Source organism: Falco punctatus, assembly GCF_963210335.1.
Source record: "Falco punctatus genome assembly, chromosome: 2".
Lineage (NCBI taxonomy): Eukaryota > Metazoa > Chordata > Aves > Falconiformes > Falconidae > Falco > Falco punctatus.
Genome location: NC_137581.1, coordinates 10111525 through 10129225, shown reverse-complemented (window position 1 = coordinate 10129225; position 17701 = coordinate 10111525). Strand labels below are relative to the sequence as shown.

General features: G+C 39.8%; 1 protein-coding gene across 1 annotated transcript in view; it reads right to left on the bottom strand.

The window, feature by feature from the left end:
- Positions 1 to 1751: 1751 nt before the first annotated feature.
- TYR (tyrosinase) overlaps positions 1752 to 17701 on the bottom strand; it is a 61873-nt gene continuing 45923 nt past the window's right edge. The window contains exon 5 of the mRNA XM_080375148.1: positions 1752 to 8267. Coding sequence (XP_080231274.1) covers positions 8044 to 8267 — 224 coding nt within the window. The 3' untranslated portion in view covers positions 1752 to 8043. The remainder of the gene's footprint in view (positions 8268 to 17701) is intronic.

The following is a 17701-nucleotide window of genomic DNA, read 5'->3' as shown; positions in this document are numbered from 1 at the left end:
CCTAGGATTTTCAGAGTAACATGAAGAATTCAAGTTCGCTGAGGTTTTGATACCCAGCTGCATTAAGCTCCTTTCTAAAATCCCATGTTCTTTTTGCCTGCCCGTAAAATGAGAATGGTCACATCTGAGAAGAGTTTTATGGAACGCCTGGCAAATAGTCCTTCACTTCAAATTTGTGGAGTTAAACTGCAAAATCTTGGTTGCAGTATGGAAAGGATGCTCATTTCCAAAAAATACTAGACTGAATTAACCATTTTATCTTAATGGCAATCCTGCGAAGTGAAGTGTTTGGCTGCTGAGTTCTGTTGCTGTTCAGATGTTATTTTTACATTCTGTTATATTAGCAGGACACCCTAATGTGAGTGTATGTCTTTAAATGTATTTGACAAAGCACTGTACATTTATTCGTCATGTAATTATGGCACTGTACTCTCAAGGTATTTACTTTACAGGAAACTTCATGACTTTGGAATAAACAACCATTCCAAGACAGCAAAACATGGTTGAGTTACTGTTTGTGACCTGGTTTTAATTAATGACATACTGCTTTAATCATGGAAGCATTGTGTATGTGCATATGTGCGTATGTATTACTGCTGGCAAGGGAGGCTGGGATTTTGCTGCTTTAACAGAGGCTCTAGCACTGTTTGAGGTGCCCTAAACTAGCTGAAACATTTACACAGGGTCAGCAGATACGCTGCAGGAGGCCCAGAATCCTTGGGATGACAGCAGGAAGCCACGTAGGATACCCAAAGTATGAAAATTGTACGGCACCCTTTTTTAGCCACCCAGAGTAATTTTCTGACTGAAAACATTAGGCACATGCTTAGTTCATATGCCATCTCTTAAAATTTCTGATAAATCCAGACCATTGAAAATGCAGGACTGTACCAAATATATTGTGTGTCTGCAACTATGAGACCATCTCAGAAACAGAATATATAATCTCATTCTCATACACAGTCATCCCACCACTGGCACTCAGAACATCAGTCCTCTGCACTCTCTCTGTCTTTGTTTAGAGCACAGTGGGAAAGGAAAACAGGACCTGCCTGCCACTAACCCACTAAAATCAAGAATAAAGTTCCTTCCTATACCAGAAGTGTGCAGAAATCCTTCTCATTTAAGATGAGCACTTGAGAGCCTGACTGAGTGAAACATGATCTGGGTATTTGCTTTAGTCTGCTCAATCTGGTAAAGTATTTCACAGTGTGTTTTGTTGGAATTACCTGTTGAGACCATACTGCTTTTTATAGATCTTAATGGAGAGCTGGTATCTTATTACAATCTTCAAGACGCTGCTGATTCTACAGCAAATCTGAAACAATTGTTTTAAAACTCGTAATCTACTTCCCAGTAATGTCATTAGGGGTCTTTCAGGTGCACTGAGGACTACAGCACCCACTCGATCTTTCTACAAGACATTAAATGTCCTGGTAACCATCCACCTCATCATTTCTGCCTTTGGCAGAGTTGTAGGTTTGGGTTTTTTTTAGGAAAACTACACATGAAATATTGATTAATACAAGTGTGCAGACTTCTCTGAGATTTTTCAGAATTGCTGTCAAAAGTTCTGGGTATTTTATTTATTTTTGAAAAGTAATGACACACAAACTGCATATATTAATCTCAGGATTGTATTTTTTGCTTTCTCATTCCAGACTTGTGTCGATATAATGATGGCAAAAGGTACCATCCTTCCAAGATAATGAGTTAAACTAGAGAGAAAAAAAAAAAAAAAGAGAAAGAAAAAGAAAGAAAAAAGGCAACCCCCCCCCCCCCCCCCCCCCCACCTGTATATTCCTTCTTACTTATTTTTAGTTTTTAGGTTAGAAACATGTAGAGAAAGTTAATGTCTCCACTTCAGAGAAGTTTGAGCAGTGGAAATGTAAAAGGTGTCTATACATAACACAGGGTCAGTGGCATGCTGGGCAGAGCTGTCAGAGAAAAAAATTATATTTTAAAAAAATATTATTATATTTTTCATTAAGAGCAATATCCTTTCCCACTCACCTTCCCCTGGCCAAGTAATGAGGTTTGGCAAAATGTGTTTTGGCTCATGAGCTTTGATTTTCTGACTGATATTTGGAGAGTTTTTTATGGGAAATGATACATTTCACAAATGCATTTGATCAAGAGGGGAATCTCATTATTCTTATAAGAAGAGCAGGGGAAGGGGAGCACAAAAATTCGGGGGGGGGGGGCTTTTTTTTTTTTTTTTTGACAAAACCTGGCTAAAAATTCCGAAGCAAATAAACTCTCCTTACACTGGGCAGCAAGCAAAGCATTGCAGTTCGCTGTTTTTCTAGCAGAAGAGAAAAACTGCTTCCTCCTCCCCACTTCAGTGCTACATGGGCATCGTTGATCATTATGAAATTCTTGATAGCAAGGTGAGCAGAAGGGTGGGCAGTGGCAGGCAAAGACTGCTGCCACTAATAGATGAGCCTTTCTAGAGAGAAAAACAGTAGTTGTGGGCTGAGCAGCCGCTGTCTGACCCATCCAGGCACCAACCTCTCATGAATTTCAGTTATTCAATGAACCAAATGTCCTAAAATAAATGAACACCCTTCTCATATAAACAGTGGGGAGATGTGAAAGCCTATAAAGACCTCCAGGGAGAACTGATTGACCTGACTTGGATTTTTGCATTTCAGTGTACAAAGTCTGTTTCAAAAGCTCCTTTTTCCTTCCATTGATGTTCCAGGGAACATACTCATTTATTTGGAAAACACAGCACATTATGGGCTGCAAATGCAGGTATGGCTAGGTGTGAATTGGTTCCCAGGTCCCGGAATATCTCAGCTGAAGAACCACCTGCAAAAGCAGTGTGTTACAAAATTGAGACTGTCTGAGGAGCACACATAGGTCGTTCATTACCTGTTCCTGATTCTGAATTCTAGGGTAAAAGGGATAGGTACCCATTGCTGGTCCCACCAGTCTCCTAAAAGCTGGGGAGCAGTTGTGCAATCCAGTTAAAGCCTTGTTCACTGCAAGGAACCTGATGCCTTAAACATGCCTAAAGCACATTACAGCCACGTGGATGTTACAAGAGGGCTGAAGAGTGGCACCTTGGAATAATTTCTAATCAATGCAACTTGGATTGTTTCTCCTGAAATCCCATCATCATTTTTTATGAGAAATGACTTAAAATAATATGCACTTCTCATCCATTTCCCTCTTCCAACTCCTCCCAAATTTAATTCTCATGAATTTAATGGCTCCATGATTTATCATTACTCTTTCTGGTGTCTTATTTAGCATATGCCTAAGCATTAGACTGAGCTTAATAACAGTGCACTTTCTAATCTGAAATCGTGCATTGTGGACTGATGACTGATGGCCTGAATAACCAACAACTTGTCCTGTGTCCCTTCCCAAAACTGTTCTTCTGGTTTTCCTGAAAATTAATTTTGTTAAACTAAGTTTTTGATCTCTTCACAGTTTAATTTTCCAAATAAGCCTTCCTGTAACTTTTTACAGTAGTATGTATCTTTGTAGGAGAGTGTCACCTTAATTATGGTGACTGCAGTGATTCCCAAATCTGTCATCTGTACCCAGACTGCTAAACACAATTTCTAAGTGACTGCTTCCCTGCAGATATCTCTGTTTGGTGCTGCGGAATGCTATGGCTCCTAGGATGAGACAAAAGGCTGTAAGTTTTAAGTCTTGGTGTCTAGACTTGTGGGTTTAAGGATATTTGTTCCAAGGAGAAAGTCTTTCTGTCTAGAAGTGATCTGATTTTTCCAAAGTGACAAGTACCTTTTCTGGTAGCAGTAGGGAAGACAGAAATGCTTCATTTTCATTTAGGCTCTCAAACGAGAGTTGTCAAGAGCCTGATTCTCCCTGAATGTTAATAGGACATTGATGCCTTGACAGTCAGCCCTCTGGATTAAATAAATGGGACCACAGACTATAGAATTAAAAGACTAAAGTGAATTTTAAAGCAGCATCTCAGGTCCATGATGGTGTAAAAGAGGACATGCAGCCTGGATTCTCTGCTAGTCTGTGTCTTCCATGGTCACTGTGGCATTAACTGACAAGATCAAAGTTAAAACAAATTGCTGCTGTTCCAACTTGACAAATCATGTGTTACTTTTTCTTGATATAAATGCTTGTAATGTCATCCAGATGAAAGGGGAGCTGGAAAAAAGAGTTCTTATAGGGCTTTTCTACACACATATGCACACATTGTACAACTTGTACTACTATAGTAAGAATGCAGTTACATAGTATCTCTGTTGCCATGAGTATATGCATTTTGCTGTCAGCTAATGGATGTAGTTCTGTCACTCTGGGATGTGTGTTGTGCTTCAGTTAAAAAAAAATAATCACATTTTCTCATAATTACACCAATAGACAGTTTTGTATATAGATAATGTCATGATCTTGGTCACTTGGTATTTTTTCAACTATCTAACCATGTATATATTTCATTCTATATAGCCAGGTCATCTGACAATGAAGTCAGTCCATAGTAAATTTAGCAGAGCACCATTCAAGGCCAGTATTTTCCACCCTGCCAATCTCCCAGTAAATTTATGAGAAGAAGTCCAAACCTTCAAGTTCTTATTTGCAGATCTTCCTGACGTGTTCAGCTCTGTGACAAAATAGCCAGCACATTACTGAAATGTTCTTGTCTTTGCATGAAGGGTTTACAAGCAAAGACTTAAGCTTTTAGCTTTTCTCCCAGAAACGTATTTTCTTCTGTGGTACATATAGACTATTTATTCGCAATAGCTTGCACACAGGAGTGAAGGTGAGTAATGACATTAATGTTGTAGAAAAGCTCATCAGCATCAGTCACTGGTAGGGAAAAACAATCTGATCACAAAGAGTGTTGTATTGGTATGCAAGGCAAGGAAAGCCTGGTGCATGGCTCTGCCCTAAGAGTTAAAAGGCTCTGCAGACTACTTGCCTTTATTCACATTTATGGCACTGTTGTCAGAAGTACTTGGAAAGATGTACAGCAGTCTAAAAAGTAGCACAGTGAAATGGTTGTGTTTAAACAGGTAGGTGGTTTTATACATCCAAAGTTCCTTTAATATCTGTATGGCACAGACAGCAGCAGTTTGGGTGTTACCCCTGGGGGCTGTTTTGTGTTGCCATCACTATACCAGCCTCAGTAATGTGGGACAATTCCACCACTGAGCCCTTGAGCAGCCCTTTTCCTGATGGATAAAGCAGTGCAGTGTGTGGTGATAGGATAGGAAAGTCATGTAAGGCTGAATGAAATTGCATGCAGGGATATGATCTGAAGTGCCAAGCCATAGTTGTGGTCCAGAATTAATGTTTATTTCCGAGTTCTTCTGTCAAAGGGGATTTTGTCTGTATGCAGGGAAAGAACTGGTTTCTCTACATATTTTACTAATCTTGCAGATTTCCAGAACTTCCTGGCACCATGTGAATTCCGCATGCCTAACACTCTCAAGAGAAGGAGGTAACAGGCAGACTTCTAGGGAAATATCCATAAAATGGGACATATGAAAGCCTAATGGATACAAGATGGATATGCAGTAATAAGTTGGTTTTCCATTGTTATAATGGCTACTTCATATCGAATTCAGAGCTTATTACAAAAATTACTGTAAAAAGCCATTTTTAATGACAAGGTCTCATTGCTGAAAATTTTCAGCTCACTCTGGAGACTGATTCAAAATTACTTGCATCCCTACACGTGTGTATACACAGATGTAACTCAATGGAGAGGACAGGTGCTAAAAATACAAATTTGGGGAAAATGCGGGAGGGAGAACAGAATGAAAAAAGACTGACAGCTACTCATTGTCCTGCCTTGTCTAAGTGTGACTTTAACAGTCCAGGGAAGAAAGAGAGCAGGCTAGAAAATGAAAGATTTCACAGAGGTAACAGTCTCCTGCAAAGGCCAGAGACGTACAATACTGCATACGTTATAATAAAGCTGACAGGTATCCTGTAGAAGATTTCTGAACATCAGCCATATGATATTTTTGTTTATTATGTGAAACAACATGGTGCTGATATTGCAGATACGTCCCTGGATGCTGAAGCTGGTGGGATCCTCGTCTAAGAAGCACTTTCAGAGAAGCCTAACTTCAATGCCTACTGGGGTCAAGGTTTATGTAATTGCATGGTCTAGGTACAGAGGATCTAGATTTTATGGCACCAAACACTGTAATGTCTCATTTTCAGCACTGATCCTGTTATAAGGATCTCCCCAAGCCTAAGCCAACTGCCTAATGCCAATTAGGGAAGTTTCTTGTTTCAAGTCACCTTGAGCAGAGGAAAAAGGAAAGGCAGGGTCATATTTAAGCTCTGCCCGCTCTGGTTCAATGAGATTACATGGCAAGCACCGTCTCATGGCATTACATTATTTCCAATTAAAAAATAAAAATAAAAATGCAGGAATTGCAGCTCCCATATCAGGGAAGAATTTTGAAGAAAGGAGGTCCTTCAACACTTAACTTACATATGTCTGAGCACAGGAGTAAGCATAACCCTGAACATGACCCCGAGAAGAAAAATGATGTGTCGTTGCATTTGTAGCTGCACACAGAAAGCACATCTGTGTCAGTGCAGATGAGGTGTGCCAAGAAAACATTTAGTGCCATGGTGCCAAAAGTCCTCTCTCTCTCTCTCTCTCTTCCTGTCCCATCCAAAAACTAGATGGCTTGTCCAGACTAACATGCAGGGTACCCGAAAAGTCAATGGGAAGGATTAGGCATGCCCACAGGACAATTTTTCCTGTCCCAGAATAGTTGCTTTAAGATTGGTGCAGTCAATCCCCACCTGGCAGTGGTGTTCACTCCCCAGTCTGCAGGAACCTAAACAGCTTGCTCAGAAAGGAGGATCAGTTGGGTTTTCATGTGCTCAGAGTCAGATATACTTCTGAAGAGTTTAACTCCAAACTATCATCAGGCTAGTGGTCTTAAGCAGAAACACCACAACAATGGAGGGCACCGGCATGTGTTGCTTGTATCAGTTTTGTCCTGGTTACTAAGATTAATATACACGGTACTGTTTATTCCCTGCCACAGATCTGTTTGAAACAGGGCTACTGTGTTCACTTTCAAAGGAGATGTGGTCTCCAGGTCATATGGTGAGTGGGAATTAAAAGGGAAAAGTGCTTGGGGGTATGCCTGCAAGTATGAAGAGAATAGAAATTCCCATTCATCAGTTAGAAGTAGATTGGCTCCTCTGTGATGAAACTTCTTGGGGAAGAAAGCAAGCTTTTAGATCTTCGATTGAAGAAAAGGGAAAGGAAAAAGCTTGCCTGGGAATTGCTAAATGATCTCAGTAAAGCACAAACACACTTTTACTAATAGGTCATACATTTGGTCACAATCTATGAATTATACATTCCGCACTTTTGCGGAAGAAGGGATGATCAAGAGCTGGCAAAAAGTAGGATTTAGAAGACCTGGTGAGCCAAAGCTTCACTTTCATCCTTCCATGCATGGTGAGTTGCCATGGCCAAAGGAAGGAGGCATGCTTTCTGCTGTGGATGGCATTCAATCAAGGACAAACGGGACATTACAGGAGCTGGAGGGAAAACGTGTCTGGCCTGGAAGAAAAATGTGTCTGTGGGTTATTCAGTCTACTCAGAGGCACCACGAGTTTTGCTCTCTAAACAAGGGTTCTTTCTGCTCAAACCCAGTGAATGTAGCACTGATGATACAGTCAAGACACCTCTCACTAAATCTCACATGGATTGGGCTGCGAGATTGGAGCCTACAGTTGTAAAAAAGCAAATAAAAGAGCAGAAGATTATACATTAAAACCACCAACACATGAGCTGCTCTGGTTTCATAGAGGCACTTCTTTAATCAAGCATGGAAAATACATGGTGTTCTTTGAGTGGTGTGGTAACTTGTGTTGGATCTGAGACATTTTTGTAGGAATGGATCTGATAAGATACTACAACATCAGAATTTACAAGAGGCTTGAGAAGCAAGAGTGCCCATCCTGCTTAGGCAACACACCTCGACAAGTTATTTGTAAACATGAATCAAAACACCACACGCTTGATTAGCACCTGAAGTAACATTACTTAGTTACTGGAGGCCTCTAGAAATTGGACTGGTAAGTGACATTGTTATAATCTTCACTTTCTATGAGCAAGGGCTGTATCTCTGAAGAAGTTCCTCTTCTTTTCTTTCGGCAGGCCAGGATGAGCCCGGTGAGCACAGCAGTAACGATGCCTCCAACCACAGCTGCTCCAACCAACCAAGCCCAGATCTGACGGGCTTGTTCAAGGTAGGGTATTAAAAATTCCTGGAAAGAATCAAGGGCTGGGAAAAAAAAAAAAAAAAAAGAAAAGAAATTAAAAAGAAAGGTCTTTCAACCTGTAGAACTTGTATCACAGATAATACTGAAAGGCTGAGTAAAAAAGGAGACTACCCTGGTAGAAATTGCCTGAAGGTTACAAATAGTTTTAAACACATCTCTTTGGCCCTTATAGTCTGTTTCTCAGTCTTCATAATAAAGGCACGAACAGAGTTATTTGTCCCCAGTGTTTTTTATGGTTTTGTCTAAACTGTAAGACTACAACCCAAGAAGTTTGATACAGTATGGCCAAAGGTCCTGCTAGCTCAGCATCCTGTTGGCAACACTAACTGAAGCAGAGAACTAAGAAGAGTTTAAGAGCAGGTCAAGCCTATTATAATCCTTTCACAAAATACTTAACCAGCTTCCAACATTTTGCAGCTCAGGGATTTCCTGAACAAGATGTGGTGTCGTTCTGTGTAATAGTCATCGGAGGATTTATTTTTTCTCTTTCCATCAGTTTTTCTAGCTGCTCTGAACTTTTATCACAATTTCTTGCAGCAAAGAGATCCCTGCCTTAACTACACATTCAGTGGGAAAAAACTCCACTTCCTTTCACTAATTTTGAATCTGCCCCCTGCTCATCTCATTTCATAGTTCTTGTGTAGGGAGAGGCAGTAGACAGTTGTTCTCTGATCACTCTCTGCACAAGAAATCCTCTTTCTTTGGTGAATCCAGGGCAGCTTCTCACTGGTTTGTTAATCAGCTACCTTCTTGCTTTTTGATATGGATGTGTGTGTCTGTGTCTGTTTTTCTCACTATGGTTTAATGAGTTTTGAAAACCCTGCCATACAGGGCTCTCAGTTCACAATAGAGGTTGGAAAGTGACCGTTCACAATGCATGCAACAACCTGTTGGCTTGAATTTGAGAAAAGGTAATGCCTGTCCCCTTGGGCCAAGGAGGATTTGTAATCCACATCTCCCAAGTACTAACTATAATTACTATTATTAGCTGTAATTACTAGTTCTTCGGGGGGGGGGGGGGGGGGGGGGGGGGGGGGGAAACATCTTTCTGGGCAACTTCTCTGCGCCCCCCCCCCCCCTCCCCCCCGGTGGTTTATTTTTGAATAGTGTTTATGCATCTGGACTGATTCAGATGTACTCAACCATATTTAGTGTGGTATATCCCTACAAAGGCTATAAATGTCTTCCTGCGCTCTTGCATTTTCACTGGTGCACAGAAAAGTAGTCCCATATGTCTTCTTGGATTTTGGGGCTTCTGAGTGTATGCTGTTACATGTACTGTGCTCTGGAAAGATGCTTTTGGTTTGCAGCATCTTTAAGGTTAAGCTATCCTTAGCACTTGATGTCTGAATCACTTTCTGAGATGTAATTCCAATTTAGGCTGTGTTTGGGCTGAATATAGTTTGTGCTTACAAGTCAGCTTCACTTTGAGGAATGTTTGGTTGCTATTTCTCTGGTCCTTGTTTTCCAGTTTATCCAGCTTTGTATTCTGAGATAGTATTTGCAAGAGTTTGCATGTTCAGCCTTCTGCTTCTGATCTCATTAGACATATAAATGCTGTATAACACTAAGAATTAGAAAAAACTAGGTTCTTGATGTTTCAGAGTGAACTCCACAAACCGCTGGGTATGAGGTACATTATCTTTTCAATATTTCATTTCTCATCTGTCAAATGAGGGCAATACCACTCACTGAATCCTTTGTATTATGACTATAAATTGATATCTCTGCAGGACTCAGCTGCTGCAGTGATCAACACCAAAGAAAAGCGTTAGAGGAAACAACTTTAGGATAGCGTATTAAAAGTGTGCAATAAATCATACATTAGGCTACAGATTGCTTGAGTGAGAAAATGAAAATCAAAAGTAAAAAGGATTGGACATCTGGCTCTTAATGAATGTTGTCTGCACTGTGTAATGAATGAGGTGGGGGTCTGGGGAAAAATAGTGTGCAATTAAGGATAATGCATATGTGTAGAGGTGGAGGGTGAATTATGGCTATATGGTTGACCTTAATGCTGGCATTTCTTACCTTTGTGCACATGACTTTGTGACTGCAATGTTTTTTAGCTAAACTTTTAAATGTTTGCATAGCAAATGTCTGAATTAGAAATAATCTGGCTATTTAAACTGGAGTATGCATATGATTTTCTTTTGAAAATTTTATCTTACAAAAAAAGATACATAACAGGAACTTGATACTGTTTTAATGTTATGGAAAAGAGAATTATCACAAAGTTCTCTTCTTCACAGAATTTATCTTGGATATGAGGATTTTCTAAATGATGTCTTAAATTTGTACTTTGTCCTTGAACCATCTCATTCCTCCATCAATATTATTTGGGGGGTCTGAGCTATCTTCTTCCCAGTAAAACATAACATGACTTTGAGATGATGAAATGTCACATTTCACAGCAGGCCTTTTCAGAAGGGATTACTCTATATCATTATACCCCAATTATCAGTCAAACATGCCCTTCTCTTGCTTTCAGCCTCAGTCTGTACAGCTTCTGTAATTAGCTCAAAGCCAAAAGCCACCTCCCGGCATCTACAGTCTGTGTCCTTTTTCCACACAAAAGGCGTTTGGCATCGCTATCCTAAATTTGCCTTGGCAACTCTTGGGTGTCGAAGGATGGAGGACCCCAGGACGTGCTTATAATCTGTTAATCTGTGGCTCTAACACAACAGTAAATCTATGACTGGACTGGCTGCTCAGCCCAAATCATGCAACCTTGGATTTCAGGTATTCTGTTACCATAATTCTTTAACCTCTAATTGTGCAAGGTCCAAGAGTGCAGCAACTATGTTTGCTAATGACTACCTAGGAAGAGTGTCAAGGAAGTGGTGGTGGTGTTGGGTGTGAGACAGCTACTTTGTGGGAGACATTAGCCAATGCCAATTCCATTCCTTTTACGCCACTGTTTAGAGTGAAATGATAATCCTCCCTGAAAGCTGCCATGAACATTGATTAAAACTGCCCCGTTTAGTCAATAGCTTCATGACAAAGCAAGAGGAAGCCAGACCAGGCTGGTGTTTGATACCTTCCCTCCCATTAGTGACTAACCGACTGTATCTTCTCACCTTGCTCTTTCTGATAGGAAAACAGCAGTGATTAACCTCAGCCATGGCCTTAGCATTCAACTCTTGACATACTCTTTCTTCTCAAAGAGTGTTAGGTCTTGGTAATAGCAACAGATAATTTCTTACTCTTAATACATCAGATCATTCTTTTAAAATGTAATTTAAAAATACCAGGCAGTGCATTTTGTGTTGGTTGCTGGATGTCATTGAGAAGGTATGAAACCACAACAGTGTAATTTTAAGGTGAAGCAATGTGTGTCTCCTGTATTTAGGGTAATAACGTGGACTTTTCACAATGATTGAAGAAGAAATATGCCATGGACAATCTATTAATGAGCATCCTGAGATCTTCCTTTTGTGCTAACACCAAACTACATTATTAATATAACAGAACCCAAGGATGGAAAAAACCCACATAATATTAAAAAAAAAAAATTTGAAAGAATAGTTCTGTATTTTAGATATTCCTTCTATGTAAACTATAGGGTGGCAAAGTCTTTCCAGGGTTGATCCCACAATTTAGAAGTAAAACTTCTGGCCAACCAAGAAATAAACAAAACAAAATTTCTATCATTTATCTATTGCCATAGCCCCACTGATATGTTTGCAGACTTGCTATTCCATTTGACATGCTTTTCTACCTCTAACATGGGTAGTTAGTGGACATTAGATTTTCAAGCAAACCTTGAGGCAGCACACACATGTCTTATTAGATCAAGCCTGCAAATATTTTCTTATCCTGGTGAGTAAGTTCTTTCTGTTTGGTTTTTGCAGTTTCTTGTATGTGCATGGTTCACTGATTGTGTCTCTCTGGGTGGTCAAAGGAAATACCAGTGAGACTTCCACAATCAAATCTAGGAAGATGAGCTGGGAGGGATTCAAGTTACGGAGTCCCTCGGTCTGTTTTAAGGCAGGATAATTTGTCTTTTCAGTGAGGGAAGTTCACAGCTCCCACACGTTTCATCAGTGTCCTCATTATTGCAGCTTGGAAAGTCTTTTGTAATCTTGTCTTCTGAAAACAGTAAGAGGAAGTCTGGACAAGTCTGTCAGCCATAGTCCTCTACCTTTGGACTGCAAGAGATGCCATGCAATGGGTGGTAGTGGGTTGTTTATGGTAGAGTTACAGTATCTATTGGTGTAAACTCAAGCTGCTCCCTTTCAGTTCTGTTTTCAGCCCAGGGTGGGTAAATCAGGAAACTACATCCCACCCTTCATCATGTGGTTGTCTCTAGAAACAGTGAGAATCAGACCATTTCTGCATGGCTGACAACAGGTTTTTAATTAATTTTTCAGTGCTGAAGTTGATCAGCCTCTTACTTCTGCATAGTAACATTGCTGTGGAGTCCTGCCCACTCACTGGCAATGACGATATATCCACAGAGTGGGTTATGTGGCAAAAAATTGATTATTTTGGGGTACTGAGGGGAGATAAATCAAATATTCCTGGGTGTATTTATAAAGCAATGCTGTTTACTTTTTGTTTGACAACCTCAGTTAACACTTGCAATTCATAAGCAGTCTTTCACAGTTTACTTGTATAAATTTCTCAGAAAAGAGGTGAGATTTGGCTATAGGATACCTGATATTACCACACTAGGGTGTTAATAACTCATCAAAACATAGTTCCCTACCCCTAAATGGTTCCCAGGAAAAAATAAGAAAAACAAACAAACAAACAAACAAACAGTTTTAAAATCCATATTTCTGTTCCTCCATGAAACATCATTATATAACCATCAAAACACCTGCTCATAATAATATTTTTTCTGAGGAATATATTTTTGCATCCTGTTTTCTTTGGTTTTCTCCTTCTGTTTTAGTCAACCTTAATCTACACCCCCTTACCTCTGCCTGAAGAGTACCAGGGGCCAAAATGCTCTCTTCTCATATTTTATTTAATTCAGAAATGTAAACCACTTCCTAAGTCAGCATTTCTCAATTATTTGAGAATTTAATTAAGAATTAAATTAATTTTAATTTAATTAAATAAAAATCTTAATTTAAAATTAGATTTTTTAATTACACTATATTATTTAATAGACTTCCTAACAAGACAAGTTAGATGCATTTTGACAAGAAGCACTTTAACTTTTACTTTAAAAGAAACCATGATCTATATCTATCTTGATGATCGTGATTTTATATAATCATCAAAACTCCTGTAAGCAATACATTTTAATAGAAACAGGTGATCATCTGCTATCCCCCATCTGTTTGGGAAAATATACTACGTTCTGTTTTGTAGCACTTTGCACTACAAGTTTTTCCTTCAAAAGCAGAGAAAAAGATAAACACTTCAAGTTCTTCCTGTTCCAGACATTCCAGGGTTTTCTTTAATCCATATAACCCCTGATGGAGACAGCAACTTCATATTTCAATGTCTGCAAAGAATCACTAACCGAATCTGGTTTGTTATTAGTCATAGGGTAAATGATCAGAATGAATGTGAGGGATGAATAGCAAGCACAGATAGACATCATCCTAAACTGTCATAGGTATTACGACGTTTTCAGCTGCCATGTAACCTCTCTCCTGGGAAACGTGCAAATGGATCTAATTTAATTGTCACGTTTAATTGCCTTCTATTGTCCCAGCATCCACATTTTATTGTTCATGTCACTATTATGCCATAGGCTCTTACATGTATAACATCACCCTTTCACATTACGGCCAATAGTGTGTGCTCCTGAGCTGGGAGACTCGGCAGAGTCCCTCCATGCTGGTATCATATTTGCCAGCTGCCATATTTTCTACTTGCCTGGAATGTGATTTTGCAACCACATTTCTGAAGAGCCAGAAATAGAAATGAGCTGCAGCCTGACTCTGGATCTGAGCTCCCCTCCTGCAACACATGCATGAGCAACCTGGCTTTCTATGTTGTAATCACCACGCTCTTATCCCTTCCTTTGCCCTGAGTGTACTAATTCCTTAGTTAAGGTGTCCAAAATTTGCAGCCCATGGTTAGAACCCTGAGTTTAGAGCTGCGTAGCCTGCTTTTCAACAAAAACTGTAAATCACCCAGCTACTGAGGTAGTGGTCGCCAAATAGTTCCCAATGAGAGGGGGAGATTTTCTGGGGAAAAGTCAAGGCTGTGTCTGCAAATTTATCTGTTTCCATTTCTGGAAGAAAAAAAGAAATAGAAAAGATTTAGTCCAAGCCCTGAGATGTAAGTGCTTGGGATAGCTCTTGCTGTAGAAAATTGTTTTGACAGCTATTGCTAGGTGGTGCCATTATTCTTCCAAATCTTTTTTATTGATGCTAACAAATGTTCATTTTCAGTAAGCCATATGGGTTGTGGTAGTTTTACAGTTCACGGTTCTCATGTCAAGGAAAGCTGGGTGTCTGCTCCAGTTTCTGCTCACATCAGATCCCCAGTAACTAGACTCTGACATGTGTCTTTGATTCCTGAGGGATGGATTTCCAGGCACACTGTTTGTGACCACTTCTGCTTCAGGGCTGTTGTACATATAAAAATAAATGAAGCTGCAATTAAAATTATATACTGTAGCACACTGATTTACTTTTCAGTGGAGTGCAGGGCTCCAGGTATCAGCTTTTCGTCAAGGGAACAGCAATAATATAATTTAGCATTGAAATGCTGTTTTGTCATCAGATTATTCCCAAGTTTTATTTCTTGTAACCAGTGTTGTCATGGTCTGTGTAGCCCTGCTTGATCTCTACCAGGTCGCTGGTGCTGTAACTCAGAACTGCTGCCCTTTCTGCTTTCCTCCAGCTACTTTCTTTAAAAGCAAACAAGCCAGGTCCTGAGGATGGGATGGAGCCAGGTCTTGTGTGCTCATTCCTCACTGTGGCCTATCCTCCTCCTATGCCTTTCCTCTTCCTCCTCCTTTGGAAGATCTGCAGAAATGCTGCCTCTTCCGACCACCCACATCTTTACTGCCATGGTTTATGTATTTAAAAAAAAAATATCTGTGACTTTTTCCTATTTGTCTAGAAACTTCTGGCTGCCAGTCACAAACTTTCACTTTTTCTTTGAGTACATGGGAGCCTTCAGGGAGTGTCAGCAGGCTTTCTTGCTACAGCCCCTCTACCAAAAAGTTTCTGTTTACTCCTATGTTCCTCAGAAGAGGAATCCAGCATTCCTATCTGGAGAAGAGTCTGAGTATAAACAGGAGAGTACCGAGAAAATCCGTATCTGCATTTTGAGATCCCAACCACTTTCCATTTGGAACCTGTTCTTCTCTCCAGATAAGGAATAACTTAAACTCTCTTCTCAGTGAGATTAACAAATTGAGCAACATCTGATGATTATCTGGGCTTTCTAAACGAGGTTGAATTTCACTCTTTGTGTTGATCTTTCAAAATAATTAAGGAAATACTTTCCTCATCTTTGTGTTAAAAACATGGGCGGAATTTAATATGAATTTCATTTTCTGAAGACTTTGTGCTCCTCTGGGAAAAGGGAAGAGATGAGGAAGCAGCAGAAGTGAATTGTTGAAGGGTAAATAATTCACCATTTGCTTCCTGTTGCAGTACCAGTTCAGGAATCAGTATTTCTAAAAATCAAGGTATTTGGCACTTCTGAGTGGTATGTTTCTAGGAATAGAAACATATGTTTCTAGTTTAGGAATCTAATGTCTTTCATTAAAAGTATGTATAAATATTTCTAGGCTTGAGCAGGAGTGAAATTATGACAACTTAGAATCACATAGTCCTTTAGGTTGGAAAAGACCTCTGAGATCATCAAGTCCAACTGTTAACCCAGGACTGCCAAGTCCGTTACTAAACCATGTTGCTAAGCACCTCATCTATGTGTTTTTTAAATACCTCCAGGGATGGTGATTCTACCACTTCCCTGGGCAGCCTGTTCCAATGCTTCACCATCCTTTCGGTGAAAAAAAATTTCTTAATGTCCAATCTAAACCTCCCCTGGAGCAGCTTGAGGCTCTTTCCTTTTGTCCTGTCACTGGTTATCTAGAAAAAAAGACCTATGCCCACCTGCCTACTTGAACAAAAAGGCAAAAATGATACTAATAAGACTAAAATAATAATTTTGAGAATATATTTAGAGCATTTGTTAGATTATTTTCTGTCTGGGGTTGGCCAAGTCGTTTATGGTGTGTTAGGAGAAATACTCACTTCTTTCTCTGGGTTATGGTACTAAAATGGCCTTAGACAATTATGCTGGAGAGTTGCAGATTCCTTTCATTACTCATAAAATAGTCAAAATCAAGTTTTCTGGATGACTGTAAATCACAAGCTAGATCTTACATGAGATGTGAACAAACAAGCTAAATGCATGATTAGACAGTTTATCAAGTGTGCAGAAACCATACAACCCTGTTAGTAACAAAGTCTGTCAGAAAAACAGGGATGCCCTGTTTTGATAAAGACAAAAATCAAGCTATGAGAATGTTAGCACTGCTAAAACGCCCCTGGTGCTTTTTGCTATACAGTTATTGGACTTTCAACTTTTAAATGCCTTTTAACTGAAGAGGCATGTTCGCAGAATGTTTTCTGCCTCAAACAGGAAAAGCAAACATGCCCAGTAACCTACATGTTCAGTGGCCAGTACTTTGCAAGGATAACTGCATCCCACATCCTGGGTAGCTTTTGGCAGCATTGAACATGAGACATGTCTGGTCATCCCAATGGCCCAGTTTTATAAAGGATTGGGCCAAAGTTATCTGAGCAATCCTCAGTTCCAGGCAACTTTTTATCTTTAGCAGAATTTAACCCTTCCCTTAAACATTAAGGAAACTGGTACTACTCAGGGGAAACTATGAGGTCCACTACTATGAGCATGAGACCTGGTTTAGCTGAGGTTCACCATCAACTACAGCCCCAAGGGCCTCTGCCCTCCCTGTACCTGAGGATGCCCAAGATGCCCAAGTCAAAACTACCTGTGAACTGCAATACAAGTAGAAACCATTACTAAACAGTTCAAAATTCATTTGCACTGTTTAGTGATGGTTTCTACTCGTATTAATGATTAAATGATTATTAAATTATTATATTATTGTATTAAAGATTAAATTATTAAAGTGTGTTCACACAAATAACCATAGGGCAAGCACAAAGTCAACGGATCACTCTTTTAAGTGCTGCACAGACTTTGTGTTGGCCTCTGATACCACAGTGAATTTTACTCTGGGTATTTAAGGGATCAGATTTAATTTGTAAACCAGAAAGAGAGCTTATCTGCCCTCCTTTAAACTGCGTCCAGAAATCTGAAAATCCTGCTGGTTCCCATTTCTGTTCCACTGTAACAGATGAGCTGGACAAATGGCAGACTTGAAATGCAGCACTTTTTCTCACCAGTTCTGATCACGAGCTGAGCATTTGGGTCAGATTCTGCTCTTAATAGACTAGGAAAGGTAGCATTGATGTCAGTG